Genomic DNA, 13430 nt, shown 5'->3' with positions numbered 1-13430 from the left:
GCAGATAATGGTCTTCTGTTCTAAGTAGGCATGAATGACCCTGGCCATAATAATGAAATCCGGTCCAAATCCCAAGTATACTGTCTGAAGTACACACCCATAATGTCATCCCTGAAATGCACAATGTCATCCTGTCCACTGTAGGACATGAAGATCAAATCATGATTGAGCCCCCTCCATAGCGGTCATCTTTGGCCTTGTTGAAATCCTGAAATATTTCTCTTTGCGTACCCCACCCTCGGCCACGAGGATCTATGTAGTCTAGACAGTATCTCGATGCATCAGTGAAAAGCCCAGGGTGCCGTTGCACAAAACAACCTCAGCGCTGAGACTGCCGTACGTCTATGTTAAGGTGTGGGTGTTACGATTACCTTAAAGTTAAGATCGCTTTGTACAACGGCACCCTGGTCTGTCCAAGGATTATCTAACGCACTGCCGCAGGTCATTTTTGAGTGTGGTGGCAGTCACGAAGTAATGACGTCTTGCTGCAATCCTCCCGCGGGTTGGTTGACCACCTGCATGTCGCTGGGTAGCTGTTCCAATGCACCGATTCCATGCCCAGCGAATCATACTTTGCTGACACAAAAAACGTTTGCAACGTGACGTTGTGTTGAACCATTTTCAAGTATGCCTTTGCATCTTCCCAATTATTCGGTCGTCAAACGACGTCTTTGACGCCGAGCGTGCACCAGTGCATTCAGTTGTTGCAATTCTCATCAGCAGACGTTGTTGTGCTCTCTGATAATAACATACAATGATTCTGATCTCGGCACCAAATCTGTAACAGGTGCGCTTTAATAGGCGCCCAGTGACGGCGAAACAAAATAGATGTGTGGCCAAGGTCACATGTTTACTGCAGTGCATTGCCGTATTCCTTGCCGACATCTTCTGTTAGCCTCCTGGTCGGGTTATCATTTCTAATTATAGACACAAAACAAAAAACGAATGAAGTTTAATTTAAAGTTTATTATTAAACAGAAATAAGGGGCAACCATTCATGAAATTATTAAAAACACCATACCTACGTAATAGCATTCAAACCATCTCTTTAAGTATATATTATACCCACCCCTCTAACTTAACTCCAATAATGAAATGTCCCTAAACAAACCTATTCAATTCCTACTCTATTTTCCCACCCATAACTATCCGTCTAACATTACATTTATTCGGGCAAGACAATAGAAAAAATGATAATAATGGCCGACACGAGGACCATGTGACTAGGAAAATGGACACGACCAATGACCATGCTCCTGTCATCTCAGTCCTCTCGAACATCACTGGCACCTAGCCGAACATGCAAGGAACATGCAAGGAACATGCCGCCATCTTTGACAAAAGATATCTGACCGTCTATTTGGAAAAGGTTAATTTGGCAAATCAACCCTGATACAGGTTACCTTTACAGCTTCCAACATTCTCCATGCTTCGCGTCCCAAGCTGCGCACACTATAAGGTAAGTTCTGGCCTCAAGATTCATGTCTCATATGAGGGCTTCCATGAATTATTATCTCGTTATAATATAGCTTCATATACATTTCAAAATACCCAAACCTGCCCGATTCCGAGCTCTGGCAAATTGTAAATACAAACCCCTTTGTGTGGGAAGAAAGATAACATTTTTATTCCAGATAAACCATCAGCAAAGTGAAAGGTACGTGTGGTCCAGTCATCAAAGGCGCCACACTTCACTACGCTATGGAGAATTGTGTCACATATGCGTTCTATGATTGTATGCTCGTGGGTTCGAATCCGATGTTTACCCCGGTAATGATATTTGGTAAGCCAGCGCCATACCCCTGTTCTTTGACTTCATTAAAACGTCAAACGAGATTAACCCCTACTTTAACAAACTCACTTGGGCATAATTAAAACACTGTTAAAACCTGTGTAAACATAACTCATTCTGAAGAGTAAACTTGCTGCAAATAGTTAAAATGGAGTTGTATTCATCTAAGATGTAATCACAAGAGGTAGAAATCACATGATGTGTTTTAGTTCGTTGAATGGTAATGAGATGGAAACATTAGTCTGTCTTACAGACCCTGATACATTTATATCAACTACAGCCCATGCAAGTCTATAATGTTTGGCAAGTCTAGATTACTGCAGTATCTGAAAATGAAGAGAATCACTGGGCTCCCTTTTTATCAGATTTTTATTAAGATAACTGAACAACTGTTTTTTTTCTGTACGATATGTTCATTTCAGAGACTATATGTTAGTCTAATGGAAACATGAACAGCTGCGGACATCAGGTAAAGTTATTTGTGGATCCGAGGTCCGCACCTTTGTTTGTTATTCCTGTCACTTTGATATCACCAGCCTTCCTAAGACTTTGTCGTGACACAAGCTGTTTCTTTAACAGGAAAGGAAGAATGGTCAGGATGCTACAGATGAAGAAGGCTCCAGTGGTATAAAAGATCAAATCTTTCTGTGCCATCACATCTGCAAGATAACCTGAGAGAGGAAAGCAATGTTATTACGATTTGACAATGTAACGGGAGAGACATGCAATATCGGGCGATTACGATGAAATATAACGGCAGTTGCAGTAGAAAATATATATAAAAGTCTGTAAAATGGGGTAGGGTTAGTTACTACATACCGTGACGAGAATATTGAAATGCAATTATAAAAAGCATCCTTTATCACAAAGACTCAGGGTCTGATCAATATACAGCCATAATACCCAGTTGACATGTGCAGGTCGCAGTTCTTGTTTGTGGTCAAACTTGACAGATATAGAGACTTACTGGGGTAACTCACCTGAACACCCAATCTAATCTAAACAATAATACGTTAATTCATGTTTCTGAAAAAGTTAAGAAACCAACTGGGTCAATTAAAATTACTGTGTCTTTTTAAGTTACAATCAAAATTAAACGTATTTTGTTTCAACTACACATGTCTCACTATCTCTAGGCAACGTTGCCTATAACTGATAGTTTTAGAAAATATGTCAACAATATCAAACTCGTGCTCGACCGTCAATTTTGATATTAAGGAAGAGCGTGCATTTCGTGTGCGGGAATCTGAACTTATCACTAAGTGTTGAACTGTGAGGCACAGTGTTGAACAGTTGCACGTGTTGATATATACCATAGTTTTCCCGCCACGCATTTGATACTTGATGGCGTGGATTAATGATTCATAATGGATTAATAGGGTATACATTGGAACAAATACTTTGTAAGTACGAAGAAGGATTCTTTTCTTAACTTGACTATGAAATAAAATGACGACCTATTTATGCTTCTTTTTACATTCATGCCCTATTGTGGTAATATTATGGTCATAAAATATTATTCTACAGATATGTTTAATAATATTCTGTTTGGTGGTTAAGTTCACCCTGCATTCCAAGTAATGACGAAAGCTACAGTGTTGTTTTAGTCTATGCTTTCTTTTTATCACTTCATTTGTACAATCCCTTTGTCTCTTGATTGAGCAGTTTTATTTAAAAAATACTTGGGAGAGATTTATTAACCTACTCCAGTTTTCGAAACAAGGTGGACAATATAAAAAGACCAATTACGTCAAACTACATAAAACATCAGAAAATGACAGACAAAATTAAGATTTTTCTTCTAACTGTCAAGGGTTAAACAATGAAAAGAAAAGAAGATATGTTCTTGTAAACATACACACTAATAAGGAAAATGTTTATTGCGTTCAAGATACGCATTTTACGAAACATGAAGAACAGGAAATGAAACTAATATGGACATCGGAATTTCGCTTTAGTTCACTCTCAAGTCAGTCAAGAGGTGTAGCCATTTTATTTAAAGATAGATTCGCGGACCAGATATTAAAGAATTTAGAGATAGAGAAAATGGAACTTATCTGATACCAAAGATTAAGACGGCTAACGAAGTTCTCACCATAGATAACATTTATGGTCCTAATGCGAATACACCTAAATTCTATCTGAACATTAAGGGTCTAATATATTATCTAGATTCTGAAACAATATATTTTGCGGAGCCTATAACTTTGTGCTGGATCAAGAAATGGATACTTACAATTACATACATTTAAATAACCCTAAATCTAGAAAATCGGTTCTTGAAATGTCAGAAGAACTAAATCTTTATGATCCTCGGGGGGATTTACTTGGCGAAAACCCAAGCCATTAAAACAGGCCAGACTAAACTTATTCCTGGACAAATCAGTTGTTTCAAATGACAAAACAGGTTATAGATCAGATCATTCAATGATATCAATAAAAAAAGAATTCACAAAACTAGAAATGGGGAAAGGCTTTTTGGAAATTCATGAATAGTCTGCTATACGATCCAGAGTATGTAATATGTGTCACCAATATTATTAAAGAAACAGTTGAACAATACTACAAATTAGAAAGTAATTGTGAAAAAGTATTTAGGAACAACTCTTTTATAAAGTTTTGCACAATGCAATATAAGAGAATGCACGATAAAATACCAATCAATCAAGAAACGTGATAAAACTTATGAAGAAAAATAAAATAATGGAAAGCTTTAACATTTAGAAGTTGAATTAGATACGGAAGATGACGACAAAAGAAAACTCCACACTCCTATATCCCTCCTGAACATTTCGTATAAGATAGTATCAGCAGTTATAGCAACTCGAATTAAAAAAGAACTTCCGACTATCATTAGTGACGATGAAGAAGGTTTTATGAAAGAAAGATACATCGGTGAACGCACCAGATTTATATACAACATTATGGATTTAACAGAATACAAGAATATACCAGGCTTACTTATCTTGATTAAAATCGAAAAAGCCTTTGATTCAGTTGAATGGAAATCAGTCGAATTTGCTTTGATTTCTTTAATGGATAAGGACAACCTGCAATAATATACTGAACTGTAAAAAAAACCTCACCCCAAATAAACTTGCATGAAAAGTTGTCATTTAAATACCTTTGTCTGGAAAAATGAAATTTGATCATAAAAAAACAAAGCAGATGACAATAAAACCGAATCAAACGCGTCACGACAACGGCCATGGTAACCCGATGCACGTGAGTCTGTGCAAATTGAAATGCACACGCGTTCCCCCATTTCTTGCCCTATAAAAACCAACCCAGATCGGATAACATTCATTCGTGATTGAATTGCTACTACATGCCAAGATTGACAAGAAATCACCGACACCAAGCCCTTGCAAGCTGGACAAACCTCCCAGCAAGTAGCCAATGCATTTCAAGTCCACGTAAGGACCATCTACAGGCTCCAGCAACGGTACCACACCACCAACACCAGAGATGACTGACCACGGAGTGGAAGACCAAGGGTTACCACCCGACGTCAGGATCGTCAGATTGTGCGACAGAATCTTCAAGATCGCTTTGTCACTGCTGTTGAAACTGCTAGACAGACCTATGGGACACATCAGCGACACATCAGTTCGGACACCGTGCATCGACGATTGACGAGCAGACACCTCCACTGTCACAGGTCACACCGAGGAGCAATTCTGACACCAATCATCGCCGGAACCGACTTCAGTGGGCAACACAGCACTAGCTTTGGCGCAACCAGCAATGGGGAAGAGTCCTCTTCTCAGACAAGAGCCGCTACTGTATCTAAACAGTAGATGGCAGAGTGAGAGTCTGGCGACGCCGTGGGGAACGTTATTCGGATGCTTGTGTTGTTGAAAGAGACTCGTGTGGTGGTCCGAGCATCATGGTGTGGGGTGGAATTGATCTTGCACAGAGGGTCGGCCCTGTGTTCTTCCTGAACATCGGTCCTGGGAGAGGCACTGGTGTCACAGCAGCACGGTACATTGATCAAATCTTGAGAACACACGCCATACCTCATTTGGCAGGTCGCCGCAACCACGAGTTTCAGCATGATAACGCCCGTGCCCACACTGCGAGAGCCACAAGAGACTTCCTCCAACAGAATGGCATCAGAGCCATGCAGTGGCCTGCCCTCAGTGCCGATTTAAATCCCACTGAGCACCTGTTGGACGAGATTTAAAAGGCTGAATGACATCCGACCAAGGCCGACAACTGCAGCTGAACTGCATCAGGCGTTCCTCAGAGTGTGGGCTCAAGTGCCTATGGCCTTCATCAACCGCCTCATCCATTCCATGTATCATCAATGCACATGGCGGACACACGAGATACTGACTTGTGATGCCATTATCGCAGAGAGTAGTGTTGTGTTTCACTTTAATAACATTTGACACTTTAATTCCAACCTTGATAATCAGTTTTGCCAAGTGTCAATGTTTTAATATGTCTTAAAGTATATTTACAGAAATATCCAACAGAAATGGGATCGAAATACATAAGAAAAAATGAAATCAAAAATATTTTTTGAAGGATGTCAATGAAACAAACCACAACGCAGAATTACCAAGACAGTACATATGTGGAAACGATAATATCCAGTTTGGGCATGAACCATTTATATACAGACACTACCTAAGTGCAAATACATTTCATCAATGATCTGATGAAAGAGAACTTACATTCTTCATTTTTAAAGACATTACAGGGAAGTATACATTATAATAATGTTTTAGAATACGCACATCTCATTAAATCCATAACAAACATATATGGATTCTAAATCTGTATCTTTAGACACGAAAATTGAACAACCGTTTTTTCCATGTAATTTCAAAACTCTATATAACGAATAAAAGGAATGCAGACTAGGATATACCACGTTATCAAACGAAGACGCTTGAAAAGAAAAAAAATACGGATCCGGAATCAATTAAAATGGGAAAATCATATTAACACAGTAATATCGGAAGACATTTGGAGGACTCACAATTATTTACCATTTAGAACAACAAACAACACAAAGTTAACATGGTTCCAATACCGTATTATTCATAGAATTATGACAACAAATAAAGATTTGTACAAGTATAAATGAAACTGAAAATATCCTCCATTTGCAATTTGAATACACACAAAACTGTTGTGGTAGTCTCTGTTGAATGGATAGAGAATAGAACTGGTACTATACTGAATATAGATAAGAATTAGGTTATATTTGGATTTATAGAAAAAACGTAATGACGTCTTGAATTTAATCTATATTGCAACAAAGGAATATATCTTCTTTAAAAATTCTCTAATTCTCTCCCTAATATTACCGAACTAAACAAATATCTCTTAAGCTAATATCATACGCAAAAATATGTCTCATTCCCGAAATGTGAACACGATACATTTATGACCTACTGGTCGCCATGCCACGATCTTTTTGCATTTCCATACTGCATTGACAAATTTACCTATCCTACATGTATTTAATATGTATTACAATAGATTAACTTTATACACTCATATTGGCCAACATAATGTAATGTATTATTGAAATATCACGTCATTTCTGTACCCAAGACCAAAATAATATAGTGATTAAAAAATAGTTATACAAACTCCCCATAGAAATTTTCAGATTTTAATTCCTTTGGGTATACTTAATCCCACGTGATTGAATGAACTTAAATCTGAAAAATTGAAGTCGCGTAAAACAGACAAATAACAGCTAATTGGTTAACTATATTCACACAAACTTTACTGAGCATACACTTTTAAAAATAAAAACAAATCATCGGGAGGGGTGGCATCCAAATCTGTACTAAATCGCTGTGGTGAGGTGAAGTTGGGTTAAACGTCGAGTTCAAGATTATTCCACTTATACAGCGTCGCGCACGCACGTGTGTGTGGCTGCGTGTACTAGTCCGGACTAATGCCGATTTTATAGTGCTGGTCCACTGAGGTACTGTGCCTCAGTTTGACATGAATACCCTACTCAGACACAGTACACTGACTTGGAGCCGACCAGTCCTTGTTTTAGCCCCTTAATGCCCAGCGCCAGTCAGGGTAACAACAAGTACTATCTTTTAACGTCTTTTGGTGAACTACTATCACAATACGGTTTCACCTCTATTTGGACGGTGAATGTAAATTTGAGATGTGAAGGAAAAACGTATCCATTGTGTATTTTTGTGTCGCAAATCATTATCAATGTATCATAAGCATCTTCCGGTCCCTTACCGGATGCCAGTAATAAAACGTCAGTTTCATGTTACTTTCATTATTCGCAATATGTAGTTCAAAGGTGACAATTTACACTTGCAACATATATGCAATGTTGTTATGTGTGTACGATTAATATAAATATCACGAACAGTATGTGTATAGCAGCTTTAAGTATCACATATCAGAAAATGAAATCTTTTGTCACGCATCGCTGCACTGCCGCGCCGGTACCTTCAGGTCACGCCCTTATATCTGTTTGTTTTGGACGCCGATTACGGAGCTTGTGATTTCAACACTTTCACTTGGACATTAAAATACTTTCGACGAATATAATCAATTTCTCTCTCTCTCGGAAATTGACTAAATGTATCTCGGAGAAATTGATATTTGCAACAAATTCGCAATCCTCTTTTTTTCAGTTTACATGTCCTTTAACTACAAAACTGATGTTGCTACTAATCACTCGTTTCCACCTACTTTGAAATGGAGGTCCACAGATTCCCCCGATTCCTTGCATCAGCAAAATACCTCCCAGGATTCTGTGCAGACTGTCCAGGTCGAACACAATAATCAACATGGGGAACCAGACTGCAGTTGTTCCTCCTATGAAGACATATCCCCCTGAACTTCAACTTGTATGTTTGGACATCATAGTATAATCTATCTACATCTATATTAACAACTACAGGTAATTGTGATAATGCACTGGCAATGACTCATGTGTAAGGGTTTCCATTTGATATACTCACCACCACACGACACGCGAATACCATACATGTTGGTTTATACACGAAGAATTATTCATATTTAATTGATTTTAAATTGGTTCCATGCACAAACATACTTGCATGTTGTGTAAAGCGACGCTCATGAACGCACATGTGACGTCATAGATCCATGACTCGAGATGCACCATACGCCTCGTGCGGGATTAGAGTGTAAAGTTCGGACATCACGAGCAGCATATTGGGATAATAATATAGACACTCTGTGGTGACACCTGACTGGTTATTAGTTCTGATATTAATTGGTTCACATTGGAAACATCTTTTCTTTACTTACATATTTCTCCATATGTTTCTATGGTTCGCGGTGCTTTTTTTGTTGTGAGTATATAAAATAGACAACAAGTACATGGAATATATTTATGACATGGTAACATTTAACTCACCGTATAGTATGCCATAAAATACTCCTGTAACATAGAAGTCAGCCATGTTTTGGCATAAGACCACTGCAAAGCATGTTAACCCACAAACAGTTGTAAGGATCAAATGTAAATAAAGAGCAGAGTTTGGACTCAGCATGCATAAAACACTGAACAATGCTCTGCCCAAAATATTCCCCGCTCCAATAAGGGACACAACCAGTGAAACTTCTGAAGGCGTCTGACCAGGAAGTGACGTCATCACATAATCCGGGATGAATGTGGGGAAAGAGATCACACAAAGTCCTGTGATAAGGTAGGAAACAGAGAAACTTATGAAGCCCGGTACTTTGATAACGTGTAGATGTTCCCTTAATTTCCTCCATGGAGATAGGGCGTGTAGCTTATAACTGTCACTCGTAGTGGAACCTGCAATTTGATAGGAATCCCCGCATGTATTAATTCTGGCCCTGAGTGCATGGCAATGATGACAGTGATATTTCCTGTGGACACTATACCTTAATAAGTTATAATTTCGAAATGGTTCATAATTCCAGACGGTGGAGGTCAATTCCTCTTTGCACTCCATTTGTTTATCTCTGATAAACAAATGTCCCATGTTACAAAATAGTACTATTCGGGTACATGGAATAACATACCCTTTACACTGGTGGGTTTAGGAGAGGCTTTGATGAACAGTGCGCCTGGCAGCATGTGTAAAAGCAGTGCACCGTTGATCAGTAATGCACCTCGCCATCCAAATGTCTCCACTAGACCGGACATGAGGGGAGGCCATGTCAGACTTCCAACTGCCCCCCCAATACTTGCTGTACCTATGGCAAGTGGTCTCCATCTTGAAAATTGCCGGCTGACGTGGACGGTGCTGGCGACGAAAGTGAGAGATGAACCTACACCTAGTAATAGAACACAAGCTTTGCATAATGAGGAAGTTATATAAAGTAGGTATGTGAACAGAATGTATTTCATAAGTGAATAATTTACACGATACATGGCTCTTTCTTTGGACGAGGGGTTTGTCACATGGCCGCAACACATCTTGACGTCGATACGTTTTTGCACGAGACTGTATTCTTTAAATGTCTCGCTACGACAGATCCTAGTGAAGAAGACGAAGATATAGGTATCCAAACTATCGACCGGATTCTTGTGAAGACGGACAGTGACTGACTACGGCAATCTATGAATGTACCTCAAAATGAATTCCGACACATCGTAACTGGGACTGACTGACTGTCTGAGGTAGTTAACACACCTTACCAATCTTATGATGATTTTATTTGAACCTATTTGTTATAACCAAAGTACAAAGTACGGTAGAGCAATTTGAGAATACATTCAGATCACTTCCCCTTTTGAGGAACTTTTTCATTCCGCCATACAACTATATTTTGTACGACTGTCAGTGTATCCTACCAGGCATACATGTTGAAATAAAATAAATGAAATATAAAAATATACTTTTACTCTGTGTGAGTTCAGTGGAGTATGAGGGTCAAACAATCTATGCATGTCGTCGCAGGCTCCGATGTTCATTCAATTTGTCAAATTTTAAATGATTATTAAAATACATGGATTTCTTAATATGACTCACAATCTTACACTATAAACTGTACATTATCTAAAAATTGTTTTGTTAGCCAAGATATCCAACTGACCTGACAAGAGTCCGAGTGTTAGATAGAGAACGTGAATACTACTTGACCGACCGCTGACTATCATTGAGAAGGCAAGTATAAGGCCTCCCAGCAGGTGTGTGTATCGACTGCCCACTCTCTCCATTAACACAGACGCCAGCAATGCTAAAACACACATGAATTAATGATAACATTTACATTTGTGAATAGCCCACTAACGTATACTTCCTCAGAGGTGTTAGTTTTCAAACTAGAAAGGTATTTTAATTACAAAGCAGTAACCAGCCCCAATCCACCATTCCTTTCAAAATTTCAACCAGAAATATGTATCATCGTCCATTTTGCCTTTACCTAATCAGGTCACAACCGACCTCATCAATATCTCATGTTCATTTTTTATCTTTAATGTTGTCACATGCAGTACAACAAATTATAAACACTTTTGTTTAGTGACAGCACTTCTGCGTTAAGTAATACATGCCCATTGAAGTTAAAGTTTACTGTTCTATGCCTCTATCTAATCTCACAAAGTTGTAAGTACTTCCGGTTCATAACCTCACTTCAGGTTTGGGAAAGTTCTGTACCTTGGTCAACCATACAACAAATCCATAAACACCAATTCCGGTTTGGAAAAATATGCCAAATGCAGTAGAACTTTACAACAGAAAGTCCAATGACTCTTGCTTCCGTATTAACCATGCTACAAGCAATTTAGGTTTAAGGGTTGAGTTACTTACGCTACTGTTTCCTTCCGTTTTGGAATAACATGCGACAAATACAGTAGAGTGTTATAAGTTATAACAGAAAGTGTCATGCCTCTTTTAATCTGAATTATAAAGACAAAAGCAGTTTCGGTTTAATATAATAAACTCTCAGGTTCAAGATCTGCCTTCGACTTGGTCGGGGTCTGGACAGAAACACACGATGGTTAGCTGTGTCTCTTGTTCACTGATGGCGACGGTACTAAGGTGTGTGTGTTTGCCACAGATGACCATCTCATCCCTCTTCAGACAGCCAGTCACGTCTTCACGGGCTGAACTTTTAGTGCCTGTCCAGTGTTGTGGAGTCAAATGGGTATTCTTCATGCAAGAACTGGTTCCACAACACATCCACATGTGTTTGCTCTCTCTCCTCCCTCAACCCCCCCTCCTCGTGACTGCAAAATGACACCATACCAGCGTCTCTTTGCTCATCTGAGGACCCACGTACAATGAATCCTCTTCTCCAAGCCATTTTCCAATTTGACTTTATTACACAATTTGGGGATGTAACGATATTTCATGAAAATATGCAATATATATTTTTAATAATAACATTTTGTAGTCTCCTACCTAGTTTGAGTGAGTCTATTGCACTGGCCTTGAAAATTATGCACCAAACAGCCAATACATTTCAGGGTATCAGTTTCCGGTTGCAACATCGTTGATAGCTTTCTCTTTATGTCTCATTAGGGCCTTTGATGGTAGTCTAGTGGTTAAAGCGTTACCTCGTCACACCAATGACCGGGTTCGATTCTCCATTTTTGGTGCTCCCCACGGTAATATTGTTGGAATATTGCAAACAAAGCATCGTAAAGCTATACTAACTCACTCACTCACTTGATGACTATTGATCAAACTGCAACAGCTTATGACATTTACTATCCTAAAGGCGACAACCTTTACAGATATAATAGCCTTTCCTTTATTACCCCCAAAAGCTTATTGACAATGTTCTAAACTTCAAACTGTCTTACATTTAAAAGATTAATTTAACCAAAGTTTGACCACGTGCAGTATTCTTTGATAATTATATTTACACATGTGTACTTAAGTATCATGTTGTATTAATAAAATGTCAAAAAGAACTAAGAATAATAGTGTTCTATTCCGGCTAACAATAGGTTACACATAGTTCACTATCAAGTCATCATTGTTTCACTACATTTACATAGGGAAGAATGGAGACACAGCATATCACAGTGTAAAAACAAGTACATGGGGATTTTGTTGCTTAGCATCAACATGGCTTTCAAGTCTATTTCCTGTCAGGTACTAGAATTATTATGTAAGCTTGAGGTGAAATGGTGTTTAAGGCATATATTGTGTTAAAATCAAACAATCAATTAGTTAAGTAAACAAGGAGACTTACAAGTTATCCCAAAGAAGCCACTCATGAGGGAACCGATCCAGGAGAGCTGGTACTCGGTCACAGCCAGGGGTTCCTTCAGGTAGATGTAGAGCACACCATAGGATGATACGAGTGCATTGTTAAACATAATTGATATGAAACAGCTGATAACAGAGACAGTCTGCCAGTATCGATCATAACCTTCCTTCGCCTGCTCTTCTGCTTCGTTCACAGGCAGAGGATTGACCTGTTCTTGATTACCATTGTGAGATGTGTAATCGTTGACGTTATCTGTAATATCAGTGCTGGTGACTCTGTCCTCATCCACGTTGTAGTGGCTGACGTACAGCGTGATGGCAGGCAATGTTGTCGATCTCCACACAACATCATTGTCAACTGCAATGCAATTATTACGATCGACGTTGTCAACAGGGTTCGTTTGTTTGACAACATTGTCGTCTTCTGCTAGGACACAGGAAGCCGACGCACTACTGAGTACTGATGGCAACAT

The 13430-nt window shown here is 38.9% G+C and overlaps 1 protein-coding gene across 1 annotated transcript; it reads right to left on the bottom strand.

The window, feature by feature from the left end:
* Window positions 1-946: 946 nt before the first annotated feature.
* LOC124110366 (monocarboxylate transporter 14-like) lies at window positions 947-13430 on the bottom strand. The gene is made up of 5 exons (XM_046469671.2): window positions 12941-13430; window positions 10832-10975; window positions 9815-10069; window positions 8486-8611; window positions 947-2463 (listed from the first exon to the last, which is right to left on the bottom strand). Exons 1-5 carry the CDS (start codon window positions 13428-13430, stop codon window positions 2258-2260), a joined length of 1221 nt encoding a protein of 406 aa, XP_046325627.2. The 3' UTR covers window positions 947-2257.

The sequence above is a fragment of the Haliotis rufescens genome, unplaced genomic scaffold (assembly GCF_023055435.1).
Source record: "Haliotis rufescens isolate VD_foot unplaced genomic scaffold, xgHalRufe1.0.p SCAF_9, whole genome shotgun sequence".
Taxonomy (NCBI): domain Eukaryota; kingdom Metazoa; phylum Mollusca; class Gastropoda; order Lepetellida; family Haliotidae; genus Haliotis; species Haliotis rufescens.
The sequence above is the reverse complement of the archived record's forward strand: the minus strand, read 5'-3'. Positions and strand labels throughout refer to the sequence as shown.

Excerpts from the sequence above, each read along its gene's own strand:
- LOC124110366 (XM_046469671.2), bottom strand. The coding sequence starts at position 13,430 with ATGTTGCCATCAGTACTCAGTAGTGCGTCGGCTTCCTGTGTCCTAGCA. Across the intron at positions 10,976-12,940 it reads TGGCTTCTTTGGGATAACTT|CATTGCTGGCGTCTGTGTTA; the intron begins GTAAGTCTCCTT and ends TGTGTGTTTTAG. Across the intron at positions 10,070-10,831 it reads AACACTCGGACTCTTGTCAG|GTGTAGGTTCATCTCTCACT; the intron begins GTCAGTTGGATA and ends TTCTATTACTAG.